The following is an 18,526-nucleotide window of genomic DNA, read 5'->3' on the forward strand; positions in this document are numbered from 1 at the left end:
TCTACAGTAAGTTACTAGCAACCAGCTACATAATTACAGCTTTTTTCCAGTGTATAATTAAATCACGTGGTTTAATAAATGCACTTCTGTAAGTGTATAAGTATAATATCAGTTATATCTACATTTATTTTTCTGTTTGACTGACAAATGCTAAAGTAGTGGCGCAAACACAGCATTAGTGTTTGTTATAAAATGTGGCATTACATATAGAATTTTAGAATAATGGGAAACATGAAAGAGACATGTGATATAAAAGCAATAAGGTGGGAGGATTAATTTAAAATATATATTCTTGTATTTTCTTAAAGTTTTCGATGCAGACGGACAATTCTTTGGCTTGCATTGATTACATACGAATGTGTACGCTTTACTGTTTGTTTTTTAAGAGATATGAACTTGGACAAATATGGCAATGGGTAATTAATCTCTACATCTTCAGATGAGTGTGTCGACTTTACCACTGCACTTGGTGTATTTAATTATCAATAACAATAGATGGAAGTAATGAACAATTAGCATTTGTGATCTGAGAAGAAAAGAAGATGCTGCTAAAAGGCTTTGCGGAGGAGACACAACGTAATGTAGCGTCTGGTCGCGCTACACTGCTACTTGCTGGAAAAAGTATTTAACTACTGTTAAAGCTACACTGTAACTCAAATATTATAAACCTACAGAAATATTTTGTTAGTACTAGCGTCGCTATATAACTACTCCCCCCCAAAAAACAAGGAATGCTCAAACAAACAGAGCAATGTTTTGATAGCACCACAGTGTTTACACTTGGTTGTGGGGAAAATCAACTTGTGTTTTTTTGGTAGGACACCTGAACCAACTTCATACTCTACATTCACATAAAATCATCTTGGGCCTAGTTTGATTAAAGCATTTCAAAACATGAAAAATTATTTTGTTTGTTATATCTCTTTATTATGAATACTCTACAATGAATTTTTGTCATTATTTAATCTCAAACAAATTAATATTTAAATTTATTGGCAGACACTTTTATCCAGTGTGACTTATAGTGCATTCAAGCTATACATTTATACACTAAAAAAAACTAACTTTTTTAGATTAACCCTCATAATTTCTACATAGTAATATTAACTTTATTGAGAAAAAGATTGATAATAAATGCACTTACAGTATAATTATGTCTTGTACAAAATGACGGAATAGTAAGTAAATTTTAATTAAAAAATGATGATTATAGATTTTGTTGTAAATTATAATTTTGTGAAGATACCATTCAGGTAAACAGTGTTTACTTCCACACTCTAAAAAATATTGGGTTGTTTTTAACCCAGGGCTGGGTAACTATTGGACAGAACACATTTCTGGGTTAAAATGACCCAAATAATGGGTTGTTTTAACCCAACTGCTGGGTTGTTTAAACATGGTTGATTAACAATAACCCAGCAGTTGGGTAAAAACAATCGATTATTTGGGTCATTTTAACCCAGCAATGTGTTCTGTCCAATAGTTACCCAGCCCTAGGTTAAAAACCACACAAAATTTTTTAGACCCTGTTCAGAACATTTTATTGTATTTCTCTCCACAGTACTGACAATGCATGTCAAAAACGCAGTTTTGCGTGTTTTACGTGAAGAATCATGAATTTTGTGTTATAATGCCATTTATAAGAGTAAGTTTAACTATGTTAAAGAAAACAACAAAATAAGATTTTGTTTCAAGATTTATTTAATATTTTAGGACAGCAATGTTTCATTGTAATGCATTAAAGTAATAGATTTTCTAAAATAAAACTCCTAAAATAAAAATAATTAAGTGACATTTACTTAATTATTTAACAAATGTTTTACGCATAGTAGATTTTATTTGATTTTGGGTAAGTTGTACCTAAAAAAGCAGTAAATTTTACTTTAAAAAAGTTCGTGCAAATTGTTACAAAGATTTTTTAAAGTAAATTTAACAAGTTGCTTTTTCAGTGTAGGAATTTTTACCTATTCTGGATAATTCGGATGTTTGTAGCGAGTGGAATAATAATGTAACATAGAGAGTACTAGCTTAGCCAGTGTCAGCTGACTTAGACAGTGTCATTGCTGAAAAAGCAATATTAAAACCAATATTAAAACAACAACAATAACATCACAGGGGTAAAAATGCAAATCATACAAAAACACACAAATGTGATTGAACGATTCTGCTGAGTTATTTTTAACCCAATATTGGACAGAACCCATGTTGGGTTAATAAATAAACCTATGCTGGGTTGTTTCAAGTCATACTTGGGTTAACAACAACCCAGCATAGGTTTATTTATAACCCAAAATGTGTTCTGTCCAATATCTACCAAGCAAAATTTAGAGTGAATTAATACAATTTATCCATCTCGTAAAAAACATACAAATTGCCATGAGATTGTGTAGTTTATCAGTATGTGTGTTCCTTGGGAATCAAACCATGACTTGTGATGCTCTATCAACTGAGCTACGAAGACAAAGTGTGGCTTAACTGAGCAAATACGTTTTGTGTCCACATCTGTCATAGATTTTCAAGTTTAAAATCACACTGATATATTCCTGACTGAAAACCTATCAACAGTTAATCAAGTTGGTGTGTAATACAGCAGATGCTGGTAAAGTATTTTATTTGACGTTTTAAATCACTAGCGTTTGTTTGCCAAAGATACCATATTCCTACAGTTTCCATGTGCTGAAGCCCTTAATGGATAGCACATCACATCAGTATTTTAGAGGATCATTCACTCAAGGGCCAGAGAGAAGGCAAGACTTCAGCTCTTTCATTGATATACCGACCAGAGGATGACGAGAATCTTTTCACATCAAGTAAGATCGCGCCTAGCTTTCACGGCCACGGACATCACGTTCACCCAGAGAATCGGAGACGTGCGCTAATCGCTTTATAAATCCTACAATTTTGGATGCATGAATCACACTTTCCCTTGCAAAAAAGTATTGTAGTGTTAAAACCAAAAAAATATATTTTACAGCCTTATAAATTACCACTCGCTTCTCTCTGTGTTCCTCTGGAAATGGTTACGGCACTATCGTACGCGCTACCTTCCGCTGATCAAAAACAAAGTGTGATGAAGTGTGCCAATTCGCAAGTTAAATACTCGATTCGTAGCTACTAAAGGAACATTAAATCGCTGTTGTGATTATGATGGCAACATGGGAAAAAGTTTCATCAAGAACTGTACATACAGTTGATTTACAGCCCTCCAAACACATAAAACCAGAACACAAAATATCTTCGACTACACTCGTAGTCATTTACATAAAAAACTGTTGCTTCCTCTAGCATTAGCACAGTTGGCGAATGGGTTCGAACAAAAACATAAGAATGAAACAAAGACGTTTGTTGGCGCTGGTTATGTATGACTAACAATCAACATGAGGACTCTATTTATTAAAATAGCAGTTTGATGGCTGTAACAGGCCCGCATGAATGATGTGTTGAGTTGGAAAAGTGAGACCGAGGTGAGGATACGCTGGGCAGGGTGAGGGGTGTGAAGACTCGTGCTGTGATCTCTCTACTGAATCTTTGATTCACTGCTTGAAACCTCCTGTTGAAGCTTTTTCTGTGGATCTAGTTTACGGTGAAAGGAAGATGGGCTTCCTTATAGGTCCCAAAGAAAGGCAATGAGACAAAATACACACTGAGAAAAATATAAAATGAATGAGTTGAGGAGGTTTCATAGCAAGGTATGTTATTGTAATCTGGCATTTGTGAGTACAAGGGAAGCTACTCTTTCTACTTAGTTCTTGTTACAAAAACAGACACGAGCAAGACAAAAGAACAGGCACACAGACACACAAAATATAGAATGATTAAGATGATTCAAGTCTTCAAATTTTACTAGAATGCTTATATACAACCTAAAGCCCGATTTACTTCTGCATTGACTGTATGCAATAGACTACACGTAGACGTGTACCGTACACCGCAAGCGTTGCACTGCAAAATGATTTTCCTGCTTAATATTTTTGTCTTGTTTTCAGGACAAATATAAAAAAAGATATATTTTCTTGATGAGAAAAAGAAAAGAAAATAAGTCTTGTTTTTAGACAAAAATATCTAATTGAAGTGAATCTGTGCTTAAAACAAGCAAAAAAAAAATCTGCCAATGGGGTAAGAAAATTTGATTTCTTGAAATTTTCTTGAATTAAAGCATTTTCGCTTGTTTTAAGCACAAATACACTTAAAGGGGACACTAAACTTTTTTGAAAATAGGCACATTTTCTGCCGTAACATGGCTGCTGCAGGCACAATGATATTACGCAGTGACTGAAAATAGTCCCCTGCTAGTAACCAAGGGGACTACTTTCGGGTATTGCGTAATATTATTGCGCCTGCTGCAGCCATGGTAGGAGCAGCAAAGTCCTTGATTATTACACCAGAATGAGAGTATAGTTCCTAGCTATATCTGCCTAGAAATTTGCAACTTTAAATTTTCCATCAGTTTTAGTACACAATGTAACTACAGAAGAGTCAGGTTTTAAATAAAAAAATCGAAACTCATTGGTTATTTTTGAGCGCGATGCTAATGGTCTAATCAGATTCAATGGATTATGCTAAGCTATGCTAAAAGTGGTACTGCCAGACCTGGAGATCGGCTGAATGGATTTAAAAACGGTAAAAATCTAATGTTTAACTCTAGGGGAGCTAGAAAATGATATTTTCAAAAATGTGGAGTGTCCCTTTAAATTGTATGTTTTTGTCTAAAATTAGACTAAATAGGTAAATTTGCTCATCAAGAAAATGCATCTTCATTTAAGAATTTGTAGATATTTGTACTGAAAATGAGACAAAAATACTAAGTAAGAATTTTTTTGCAGTGTGTGATTGGTCTGCTAGAACCCCTAAAAACAAAGAATGATGTGAGGAGCGATATTTAACAACTTAAGCTGTAACAAGTTGCTGTCTATTTACCTACATCAGAGCTGATGCTTCTCCAAATTCGTATATAACAAGCTGCCCGTGGATGCTGGCTACTAGAGATCTGCATGTGTAATTGCACGTTGACGCAACAATGCCGCAAAAGTATAAATGAAAACTGACACCTAGGTTATGGAGGTTAAGGCATAGATTTTAACTGTACTGGAATGCTTTTATTCTCCCTGATACTCCTACGCACATCCTGACTTCTTGTTACTTCTTGATAACATTTACAAATTGTTAACAAAGCATTCAACAAATTGTTTGAAGTAGCAATGACAGATCTGTTTGCATACTGAATTGTGTGATCGGCCTTGCCTTTCTTAAAATATATATATATATATATATATATATATATATATATATATATATATATATATACCCAAGAAAAGAAGTCTACTTTTAAGACCAAAAATATCAAATTTAAGTGAGTTTTTGCATAAAACAAGCAAAAAAAAATCTGCCAGTGGGGTAAGCAAAAAAAAAAAAAAATGTAAACAGTTTTCTTAAACACTAAATTCAAGAAAATTTTTAAAAAGCATCTTCATTTAATTTAAGAATTTTTAGATATTTTTACTGAAAACAAGGCAAAAAAAAAAAACGAAGAAATTCTTGAAAATCATGTAGTACCTGTGTAGCACCTGTGAAGAACCTATTGTGCTATGTAGAACCATATCTGGGGCTATAGTGGTGCTATTATCACTCCGGATGGTTCTTAGGTGCTTTATAGGTGCTATATAGCACTAAAAATGGTTCAACTATGATTACGAGCTTTTTCTAGCACCTTTTTTTAGAGTGTTCCCTGTAAAAAATGCAGCATGAAATTAAAACAACTTGGTTTGGCAAGTCAATTCACCCAACTATTTTAAGTTTTACCTGCGATAAGTTGACATAACTTATAACAACAAGTTGCTTATAAAAAAAGATTTTTTTAAGTTAAAGTAACTTAAAAATGTTTTTTATTTCATTTCAGTTACACATGTACATATTTTGATGCATTGTAATCACTGGTAAATCCTTCAGCAACTGTTTTACAGTTATTGCTTAATGAGTTTAACAGTTCCAACTTACCTCTGGATTAGCAGGATTGAAAGTGACATTTAAGACTGTATCAGAGTGTCTCTGGAGCTTATGAAGAAAGCCGCTGCTGCGTGTGTCATATATATAAGCCTAAAAGAAGGGTCAAAGTCATAGCACATATTTAATGACATAGCACACATAGCACACATTATTGCCATTAAAGGTGCAATGTGTTTTAAAAGGATCTCTTGACAGAAATGCAATATAATACACATAACTATATTATTAGTGGTGTATAAAGACCTTAGATAATTAACTATATTGTTTTTATTACATTAGAATGAGCCGTTTTTATCTACATACATTTTATCTACATACGCCATCATGTTTCTAGACCTAACGGACAAACTGTTCTACAGAGCGTGTTTCATTCCTACTTTGTCTCAGATGATGACATGTTTGTCCTGTCGCAGCTACCGTATCTTCTTATTGCGTTTCGACATTGAGGTTGGTTGCAATCTCACTCGTAGATCTTGCTAAAATGCACATAACAGCTTTAATATAAAGCTTTACATGATGTAAGAAGGAACAGGCCACTCATGCTTATTCTGAACAAAACACCCCTAATCCAGAAAAACCCCAAATCACCCTTGGCTAACAATTTCAAGTGTGAAAAACCAAAACTACTGACTGATAGCAAAGACAGGTGGTGCAACTACAGAACCTCCTTGGTGGTATTTCTGGTTATTCTGGTCATCTTTTGGTGAAAACAGTTTGGCAGTCAGTCACAATCTAGATGGCCAGTAGATACTTTCTACAATTCAGTTTTATCTTTGAAATCAGCACATGATCTTAAACGGTATCTTAGTGGAAAATAATTCCAATTACCTGCTTATCTTTATAACCAATAAATATCATTCAATAGAAAATCTCATGACATTGTCTCTACTTTATCCTCTTATGGGCTACACATGGTAAAAAGCTTAAAGGAAATACCACAACTGGACACGTTTACCCTGTCATCACTCCTAAATGTGACACAGAATCAATCATTTTTTGTTGATCGTACTTGAATCTGTCTTATGGCTTGGAAATAATGTAACTTGGTCATGGAATATTTTGGAGGGAGGGGGATCCCTTTACTGCATTTGTCAGTAAAATATAAAAGACATCGACAAATGCATCTGGCTTCTGGAACTCTCAAGACAGCCACAAACAACAGAATAGTAGCTCACTACCGTTTTGCGCGCCAGCTTCCAAGAAACACTGGAAATCGGGCAGTGCCGTGGAGATCCACTCAAACTTTTCCGGCTTTGCCCAGTGCTGGTGATTAATAACAGCCATCAACACGCACGTGTTATTTCACTGACCTGAGCGCAGACTGAAAACTTGTACACGATCACAGCAGTAAAAAACTTTTATGTTTAAAAGAATGGTGGGTTATTAAGAGTTTTAACTAAATCTTCAGATTTATGAAATCTTAAATCTAGGTCACTCACAAGTGACCGCACAGACCAAAACCCACTTTTCGCCATGTTTTCTTTTTAAGGAATTGTCGAGGTACGTTTATCACTTTGTTGAAGGTCAATCGGTCAGTGGTTCGATCAGTGGAAAAACAAAACTTTTTTAAAACTACAACATCGTGAAAGTATGGATGAGACATCTTGAGACACTATTGTCCTCAGAAGAGTGAATTGTTTTGACAAATCTGGCCATGGACATAAAGAACCTCAGCAGTAAATGTGATGCAGCTGCTGCTGTGTGATAAGAAATACTCAGAAGAGAGAGAGAGAGAGAGAGAGAGAGAGAGAGAGAGAGAGAGAGAGAGACCTGCATACAACTAACTTGCAATTAATTCAAATTACCAGCTTATCTTTAAGCCAACTTTTAAAGTTTGTCTTTTCCCGTTATCTTTGGAATTCCATTTGGAGCTATTAGTGCTACAGCAATTACAGACATCACCTTTAAAATCCAGGAAAAATAATTCAAGTGCTTACTAAAGGGAAACACCGCATTTAACATAATTAGCATTTTCTCTTTGTGTTTAGTTTATAAGAAAAAGAGGGTTGTGTCTGTCATAAACAGATTCACAGGATCATTTACTTTTCTGACTATTCCTTGTTAAGTCTTACATCATGCACCGCTTCCGGTTCCAAATGATCGCAAATGCCATAGAAAAATCACGCTAATATACACTCACATCATAATGCAAAACTACCAGATACAAATTTTTATCTCCAATATGAATCATTATGCAGCATTTACACCAACCGTGTTTCAGGCGTCAAAATAGAGTCTACCGCGCCTAGTTTGAACAGTTTGAATGCATTCGCGCGTGTAGAGCGAAGTAGACGCGCGGAAAAAGCAACATTTGACGTGCGTCAGAGGCAAAACCCGCTTCTTGTGGGAGGGGCAGGAGCTATGCGGTTGTCTGTTTGCAGGATGGCTGATGTTGATGTGCATTTATTGAGAGAGTTACCGGTTTGTATTTAGTCACCCTACTATAGGGGGAAAATAAATGGCGCGGGTCAATATACGTCACGTGACTCAAAAGTGAAATGTGTATTTACAACTTATCAGGTTGCCCAATGTCCTCACTGACACTTTTCCAAGCGAGGTCATTTTTATTTCTGTCTCTATAGAAATAAGAATCTGTGTCGTATAGCTCCGGGTGACTGCTCACGGACAATATCAAGCCTTCATACTGAATGAGGGACTCAGGAAGGGGCTGGCACCACAGCAGCAAGCAGGCTCCTGATTGGTTCACGCGGCGCAAAAATCCACCAAAGTGCACATTTTTCAACTTGGGCGTCAGACGCAAATTCACGTAAAACGCAAAATGCACAACAAGCACGATTTGCACGTACCGCGCCATACGTTCAATTCGCACCATTCGCGTGAATGAGGCGGAAACGCGTCTTCCGCACCGGGCTAAATGCCTCATTTGCGCAGCAGGACCTCCAGACGCGCGTCAACACGTCTTCACTGACTTAAGATTGAAATCACGCGCGCTTGCCGCCTCTACTACGTCTTGTGTAAACACAGCATTAGTCTTATGAATTGTATAACACTCATCAATGGCAATGTTAACCCTTATGAGTTGTTGAGGCCATTTTAGTTTTTTTATGTCTTAATTTGGCCACACCTTTCTCTGTGTTTCAGCAAATGGAGTTATTTTTGGTGAAAAATCTTATATTGACACATATTTTGAAAAAATTTATAAGAAATTTATAAGAAATCTGTTAATCAACCTCAGTACTACCAAATGCTTACAAAAAATTTACATGATTTTAAAAAGGGATAATGTTGCCGCATGGTGATCAACAGTAAAAATGACAAATTTTACCTCTTAGCAAAAGGAAAAACCGCCAACAATCAAGAATGCATGATAATATGGTGTCATGGTTTTGCAATCAAAAAATGTTGTTATATTGGAAGTCAATGGCGCAAAACCAGTAAATGAGGAAAAAAAAGATCCTGCACAAAAACTAAAACTACATCAATGCCAATATTTTTACCAATCTTTGGCATGCCCAAGACTTTGAAAAAGGTAAAAAAAATCCAGTCCACAATCACTTTTTATATTGAAAATCTGTCAATTTGTGTTTTTTTCCCAAATCAGTGACACCACTTATGAAGTTGGCAATTAAAGAGTTAAAATCATGGAGTTTTGTAAACAATTGGTAGTTTTGAGGGTACTGAGGTTGATTAACAGATTTATGAAAAAAATTGGAAACAAAATGAATGTGATACATTTTTACAGCAGTTTAATTTGGTGGCCTTTTTTGTACAAGAACAACCCGAAAGGGTAGTGAATTTGAACAACCCACAAGGGTTAAAGGTAGGGATGGGAAGATTACCTGTTTCATGATTAACCATGACAAAATGTCCTGACGGTTAGTATTATCATTTAAAATTTTATTATAATTACAACCGTGTTTGATTAGTGTGATTTTGAAAACTTGTGGTAAATCCTGTCCAGCCAGAATCAGTTTGATGCAGGCGCACACATGCAACATTTTTTGCACAAGAAGGCATTTAAGGGATAATGTATTGAATTCATTCACGGTAAACTTATTGAACAGAATTAATATTATTTTATCACATAAATAATTTCAGGAACATGAAATTTTAATTGTGATTTTCACAAAACCAGGATAATATTGATAACTGTGATAACTTTGGTCACTATAATCATGATATGACATTTTCATACCGTCCCATCCCTAGTTAAAGGAGAGTGTGGAAGAGGTAGAAAGGGTTGATGTATGTGTTGATGTGTATAATATGTACTTACAGATTGGTCTTCGGAGCCAGTAGCTATGAAGCGACCGCAGGGTGAGAAGGCAGCAGTGCACTGATGACAACGATTGACGTGACTCTCATATCGACGGACACATCTGATGGATAGAAAGTTCAATGAAACTGTTCAACCACAAATAATTGCATCTACATAATCATGCATCTGTATTGCACATATTGACTACTCAATGTGCACTACTTGTACTGACTTCACTCAGAGCTAGGGGGTCTCTAAAAAAAACCCTGCTCAGGCAAGTCAAGTCTTTGGCATAAAAAACAGAAGACAATCCAGGGGCATCAGTCCGTAAAGTGGATCTGTTTAAAATCAGCCTTTTATTTCCAGAACGACTTTTGGCTCTCTGTAGACATCACCTTCTCTAGTATGCAAGCAGTCATTCAACAGATGCTGTTATCCAAAACAGCTTACGGGACATTGGAAGAACAATTCCCATGGAGTAAGTAAGTAGGGCTTAGGAGTTACAAGAATGATACACTGCTCAAATCTATAAAACCCTACTAGCCCTGAGCTTTAGCCAGTATAGATTCAACCTTGTAAACTAGAAAACAAAAATACATTAAAGGTATAGCAGAAGATTTTCACAAACGCATATTAAACGTGTGCAGAGCATGCACGAGCCTAGATCTTCTCGTGCATGCTCTGTTTACAAGTTGCTGTCGGCATGGCTCAAACATTGAGATTTTTACTGTGTTTGTGCGGTTCATGACTTTCAACTTTTACTAGCAGTGATTTTAAATGGATTTCTCCAAATAGCATGCCAAACTTTACCTGTCAAGTAAAAACTTCCCGGCTAAGGCATCAGTGGGAAGCCCAACCTATGCTTTTAGTGCACGCCAGCGTGTGAAATATTTTTCCAAAAACACTCTGGTCTTGTTTATTTCTTCAGGAGGCCTTTCTCTTCTTGTCATACAATTCCTAGACACTTTTTCTCTTCTGACCCTCAGACATTTTGAAAAAACATGGTAAGAATGCGAGGTTCAATGAATGTCTCAAACCGTAGCTCACCACACATATACACCTGAAAGTGCGCATGTGCAGAAAGCGAAGCTAGGGACGAGCACGTATGTCGGCCTTACGTAAATATATTACCAGAATGATTGACAACTAGGATGACTAATAGTCTAGATGATCCACCCGGAAAAAGAAAATCTTCTGCTATACCTTTAAGGGCCAGATTTACTAAACGGGGGAAATTAGCGTGAGAACGCAATTTAAAAAAAGCACAGATGGGAGTGGTTATATCTGAGGGTTATTTACTAAAAAGGCGCAAATTAACTCTTTCATCAACAGCATTTTTCATGATTTTCAAAAAAAATTGTGCCTGAGAAATGTCCCAGAAAAGGCTCTTCTTTAAATATATAAACATACGATGCTCAAAACTTAGACAGATATACAGCTGTTTGCCCTGGGGTGATACTTCCAGGTTTTATAAGTTGCGAAAGAGGGGTAAAAAGTGGTATTGCAGATTGACGAAATAACTTGTCAATGGCGGGGAAATAAACCAGGCGCAACAGCTGATTTCCATAATGCTTAGGTCAGTGATCTACTAACACCACATGCGTTTGAGTTAAGCACCACGTACATCGCAGATGAAAATTCCCAGCTAACGAAGCCAAAGTACACTGAAAATAACCAGAGGAAAAGAACCAGTTTACAAACTTCAGTACAAGAAGTTTTGAAACACCTGGTATTGTGTGACTTCTGTGACTCAAATAAAAAATAACATGGCTTGGCAAACAATATTTTTGAATAATATGTTTTTCTGACATTACAAATAAACTCCTACGTGTGGAAAAAATTGTCTGTCTTGTACTGTGTCTCCCAAGCCTCCTCTTATCAGCTATAATTGCAGCCATTTCAAGCGCAAAATGATTTAAGACATGCTTTTGTCGGCATAATATTACAAGTGCAAACATTAGTGAATCATGTTGTGTGAATCATTTAAATACTCGCTTCCCATACATTTTGCGTCTAAAAAGTAAACTCCTAGAAATGCGTATGCAATAAGATCAGTCGCAAAAATAACTGGACCTTTTCAGCGCTAAATGTCCACTGTAAATCCAGACAGACGTTATTTAATGCCAAAATAACGGTTTGCGCTAGTGCAAGCTGTTATTAAAACTGGCCCCAAGTAAATGTTAAGATGATCACTGCGAAACTAAAGAGCACTGAGGTTCATAATCTTCTTATTGAGCGCTAAATGTCTTTTGTAAATCCCGACAGACGTTATTTAATGCCAAAATAACGGTTTGCGCTAGTGCAAGCTGTTATTAAATCTGGCCCCAAGTAAATGTTAAGATGATCACTGCGAAACTAAAGAGCACTGAGGTTCATAATCTTCTTATTGATTCCGAACGTACAAAATTGACATCAAATTCAAATGTTATTCTGAGCATAAACAATTTAATAAGTCCCATTTTAAAACCCAAAGAAGGAAAAATTACCCCTATAGTGCTTAACCTTATCCTTACAAATATAAACGTAAGATTTGTGTCTAATGGAGAACTCCATTAACAGTCACATAGCCATTTAAAGTGATTTAATACACTACATAGCATAGCATTAGTTCACATTTTATCATAGCCTTTACTACACAATAAATTACCTCATTTAATGAGACCGCCAAATCATGTCGTTTCAGTTCATACAAACAAACTGGGCACACACACAACAAAACAACTCAAGAGATATTAATTTGAAGGTCAAAATAAACTGGAATGCAAAAAACAACATTATGGAGTTTGCCTGCGGTCTCTCTCACTCTCACAATCTTTATGAATGTAGTGGTTGCTAAGGATCTGGGTCTCGATTCATGCTACTTGCAAGCCAGGTTAACCTGCTTCTCATTAAGAGAAAAAATTACATTTTAAGAGAAAGGATAAACAAATTTATTGTTTAAAGCCCACATATTTTCTTGGTATTCTGTTGACCACCAAAGCGGAAACGAACAGCATGCCAACCAGAGCCTACAGACACTTTTAAAACCTGAACCAAATGCAATCAATATGCGAATAAAGTAATCTGTTCTGCTTTATAGTTATAGCTCCAATGGCAAGATGCAGCTCCACGGGGCTCTTGAATGCTTTATTCTGGTTAAGAAATGTTGGACGTTTATGCATTATTTTCTTAATAAAAGCACACCTAACCTGTCAACTGTCTTAAAATAACCCCCAGAGCAATGTATTACCAAGGTCTGTGGTACCGGTGGTATACAGTAAGCAGAAAAATTGACACCAGTCCTTTGAATTATTTAAAAAAAAATGCTTCGCATTACCACCTTGGGATTGAATTATTTCCAAATAATTCAACGGCCCATCATCAATTATTTCTTACATAAACAGCTATGAATCAAGTCCCTGAAGAATAATGCAGGATTCCCACACCTTAGTTAACTTCAAATCCAAGGACCTTTCAAGGATTTTCCAGGTCCAATACCCTTAAATTCAAGGACTAAATGTGGGGACACATTTCAAGTGAGAGCAAGGTTACATTGTGTTACCTTTAAAGATACATTGTTACAGTTCCCTTTCGAGGGAACTCGCGCTGCGTCACTGCGGTGACACTTTGGGGACGCCTCCAGGGGTGTGTCTGAATGTGTATATCAAATTCAACCAATGATGAGGCTTAACGACAAAGACAGGGTGACACGAGAACCAGGAAGTATATCGCTATCTGAAATATTGCCGAAGACGACGTTACAGGGACGCATAAAGTATGGCAAGGGAGATTCAGCGTCTTGTTCCCTTCTCAGGGAACAACAGTTACATATGTAACCCAAGACGTTTTCATGTGTCAAACACAACTATGCAAAAAAGCAATTTGGTATCAATCAACATTCGCTTACAGAAGATATAAGCATTTAAAGTGAACAGTTTAGCACGTGTGCTTAAAAAGCCTAGAATTTTTATGATATTATCCTACACTACACAGGGCATAATGGATTTTTTTTTTCTGAAAACTTCTTGCATAAAAAAGATTCAAGCCCCTTTAATGAACTTTATCTATGTATGTATATTTTCAAAAACTTCCCAGGTTCTTGGATTTTTTCCCCCAGATTCACAAACTTTCAAGGATTTCAAGGACCTGTGGGAATCCTGATAATGGGAAAATCTCACCTAGCACCCATAGGGGATTGTGCTAACCACTACTTAGTACAACTTAGTGGCTATGCTTTTGGAGATTTCCCCCAGTAAAGCTGATAGAAGCAGTATTTTCATGACTAAAAAATTGCTGTCTGGTTTGCTGCCAACATGGCCGCCGGGTGAACTCGCTTGCCTTAAAGGAACTTTGATATACAGTAGTCCAACATCTTAGCCAGCCTCGGTTCAAGCTAAAAATGTGTTCTCAGTTCTGAGGTCAAACGTTAATGATGACATGTAGGCCATACTGAAGTAATGTTATTTATGCCTGTAGAGTAGTCCGTTAAAAAACATCTGGAAAGACTACTGTAAAGAGATTAAACATTTACATTCAAGCATTTAGCATTAAGTCTTAAACTGCATTAAAACTGCCATAAATTTTCAGATTTTCACAGACAAATTTTGAGATATGAAAGAATTAGATTATGTTGACTGATAGCTGGGTCTCTCTGGTAACTGGTAAACAGGGTCCCATCATCCTATTCCTGACCACCTAAAGAGAATTCTTACTGACGTCTGTTGCCAGATTTTACATGCTGTACATAATTCATAATCAATAGTGCTGCTCACTTTAACCTAAAGGGCAATATAGAGTACTAGCTGTAAAAACATTTTATGTAAAACATACAAAAACAATTCCAGAGCACAAGGGAGATAAGATGTGAAGTTTAGAGAAGATGTTCCATAAGCTTCAGTCTTCCAGAGATCCTGAGCTTTTGGCTAAAGGTTTTGTCTTGGCCTCTGAAATGATGTCACTTGTGCTTTAAATGAAGTCTAGGGGGAGATAAAGTCGTTTCACGTGCTTGAACTCGGAGCACTGTCAAAACGCCAACCGTTGGGAAAATGGAAAAATACACATAAAATGGCCCCGATTCCTGCGTTGAAAGACTTCATTGCCAGACCTCAGTTTGTCAATGACTGCAGGCAAAATGATGTCACTAATTCTCACATATGCTCCTGTCTGTGTTTCTCGTGTTTGAACTGCATTTATCTGGTTTCCTCGCTTTGCGCTCTTTGATAAATTTTTCTTTCTCTTTTCCACTTGAGATAAACCTAAAGGCACATTGTTATCCTGTGAGGTTGTTTTTCATGTTTCCACTTGACTGTTCATGTTTAGTGTTGGACGCTAGATGCTGGCACAGTGCATTATTATTTTATTTCAATAATTCAAGACTGCATCGAAACAAAATTATTGTTTAACTCTTTAGGACCTCTATGTAAATATCCGGAGGGGTTTCCAAACTTTTCATTTCGTGAACCACTTAAATAGGTCAAATCTATCCTGGCTGGGACCCACCAGCATACTTTTATATGAGAAAACACACATTTATTTATATTATAATTGAGAAGGTTTAATATTCCTTGTAATGTTATTAATGAAATATAAGTTAAATTGGAATATCAAAAAAACTTATCATATCCAAATCATTGTCATTGCTAGTTATTAGTTGGACTAAACTTTTGGTGACATTCACCGCAAAAGCCAAGCGACTCTGCGTGACCTATCTGATCAGTTCAGTTTGGGACCTGACCCACATTGTGAAAACCCCTGCAGTTAAGTGATTGGATATTGACTTTAAAATGCTTGTTTTAAATACAAGTTTTCAATTAAAGGACTTAAAGGTCTTATCTAACGAAACGATTGTCCTTTTTTTGACAAGAAAATAAAGTGAACTTTCAAACCACAACTTCTCGTCTATCTCCGGTCCTGAAAAGCGTTAACGCATAGTGACGAAGAAAGGTCACGAAATGCACATTTGCGGACCATTTTAAACAATAAACTGACACAAAGACATAAATTAGTATCATTTAACATACAACAACATCGGAACGGTCCTCTTTCTCCAAACTTGTAAACACTGGGGTGTAGTTTCGTGTTCGTCCTCTGTGACCTCTTGACGTGATGACCTATTGCGTGAGGTCACGCTGCTGCTTTTCAGGACCGGAGATAGACGAGAAGTTGTGGTTTAATTTTTTTTTTGTCAAAAATGACAATTGTTTTGCTATATAAGACCCTTATGCCTCGTTTGGGATCATTTAGAGTCCTTTAAAACTCAGTTGAAAAAAACTGTTAAGTGTTAAGTCATTTATTAAGTGTTGGGTTCTATTAAAGTCCATTAAAATGAGAAAAATCCTGGAATGTTTTCCTCAAAAAACATAATTTCTTCTCGACTAAACAAAGAAAGACATCAACATTTTGGATGACATGGTGGTGAGTAAATTATACCTAATCCTTTAACTTTCAAGTCAAGATATCAGTTTGATCTCTACTTGTGGGTGGTCATTTAATGACTTTCTAAATTTAGTTTCAATGGATATTGCTTGGATCTAAAACAGTGTTTATACACAATATTTTAACTCGTATTTCAAATGCTCATGAAACATATTTCCTAATATGAACATAAGCAGAGTTTCGAAGATGCCGGGGGGGCACTGCTGCCCAGGCCAGAGACAATTATTTTAAGCTATTAATGAAATAGAAATATAAGAATTCATATTTTATTTGTCTTATATTATTATTTTAACTGGTATACTGAGTAACTTAAAGAGCACCTATTTTGTTGACCACCAGGATTTAGCTGGTAAACCACACTAACCAGCAGAAGCCAGCCTGGATCAGCATTGATTTAATGCCGTTTAAACCTATCCTTTATGAAATGCTTCTGACCAGAACCTGACCTTCAAACTCATTTGAAAGTATTTTTCAAAGAAAAAACTGGAGATTTGACACTTTCCAAGGAATGGGAAGATGTCCAAATACAACAATAAAATATTGAAGCAATTCACACCATTTCTGTAAGTGAAAAAATGAACTATGAAGATGTTTTCAGTACCTTCAGCTGCCCTTTTATGAAAAATAAAACTGTAAAGGAGACGTCAGGTGCAAAATATCAAAAGAGACATGATATATCTCAAAGTTCTGAGTAAAATATGTTTAAAGTCTGGAACATTTAGCTCTGGTTCCTGTACCAGCAGTAAGTGTCTCCGTTCTAGTATGGTTTCTCTCTTCAAATCCAAAAGGCTTTTTCCACCATGATGTATTGACAGAACGATCTCAAAGTAACAGTTCACTAAAATATGAAACTTCTGTCACTATTTACTCACCCTTATTCTAAACGCACATGCTGTTATTTCTGGGGAACACAACGGGACATTATGTAGCTAGTATGTCAAATGGGTAATTATAAAAACATTTAATTAGTGTGTAACCTTTAAGGTTGTAAATATATCACTGCGCATTCTCATACTGAACAAGAACTGTGCTAGGATTCAATTTAATTTAGTTTTTGCTGCAGAGCTCTTGGTGTAGGCCGGTTTGCAGGGAGGGAATTCTTTCCGATGTCTTCTTGGCCGATGTTCGAGAAAATGAAGGACAGGCTTTCAGAAAACTTTCTTCGTTTAAATGATAGATGTACTCATCTAACTTGTCCTAATCCCTGGGATTTCAGTTTGTTCTTAATATTCTTAAGAGCGTTATTTAACGGTAGTATCCAGCAGGCCAACGAGTGTCCTGGGTTTTGACCGTTCTTCAATGTGCTAAACAAAAACCACATGGAACAGGAAATGTCCTTGGGAACAGGACAGCATTGCAAAAAAGTCTGACAGGTTATTAGTGCTTGTCTAGTGAGGTGAGGGCTCGAACCTGGATGTTAGGCTGGAAAAAATGACTAAAAGTACTGTACATATGCTAAAAGTCTAATCACTTCATATACCCTACTTTTTATTATTTTACATAATTATTTATTATTTTTACATACTCTGGATTTGGTAAATTGTATAAACATTATGACGATTGTCCTAATTAAAATAAGGGATGGCAGCTTACCTTGCGGTGCGCAGGTCCCACATTTTCAAACCATCTGTTATAGCGCTGCTAAGGAAAAGATTGTATGATTCTGGGCTCTGTGAACAGAACAGGGACCCCTGCAAAACAGGAAAGAGCAAGGAGTCACATAAAAAACTGCTTAAATTTACATAAAATATAAAAAAATACACTTTTTGGTGCTGTTTTCCATGGAAAAACAGCTTGAGGTGGAGTAACTAATGTCAGAATGATTTAATAGTTCATACTGACTTAATTTCAAAAATTTAACCTTGATATCTTTAATATTGGCTGAGTAAG

General features: G+C 36.2%; 1 protein-coding gene across 1 annotated transcript in view; it reads right to left on the bottom strand.

Moving 5' to 3' along the window:
- wdr27 (WD repeat domain 27) overlaps window positions 1–18,526 on the bottom strand; it is a 58,399-nt gene that overhangs the window by 14,848 nt on the left and 25,025 nt on the right. Inside the window, exons 21-23 of the mRNA XM_065296405.2 lie at window positions 18,230–18,327; window positions 10,241–10,343; window positions 5,995–6,093 (exon numbers count right to left, since the gene is read on the bottom strand). Of these exons, the coding sequence (XP_065152477.1) occupies window positions 5,995–6,093; window positions 10,241–10,343; window positions 18,230–18,327 (300 nt within the window). The remainder of the gene's footprint in view (window positions 1–5,994; window positions 6,094–10,240; window positions 10,344–18,229; window positions 18,328–18,526) is intronic.

The sequence above is a fragment of the Paramisgurnus dabryanus genome, chromosome 20 (genome assembly GCF_030506205.2).
Source record: "Paramisgurnus dabryanus chromosome 20, PD_genome_1.1, whole genome shotgun sequence".
Lineage (NCBI taxonomy): Eukaryota > Metazoa > Chordata > Actinopteri > Cypriniformes > Cobitidae > Paramisgurnus > Paramisgurnus dabryanus.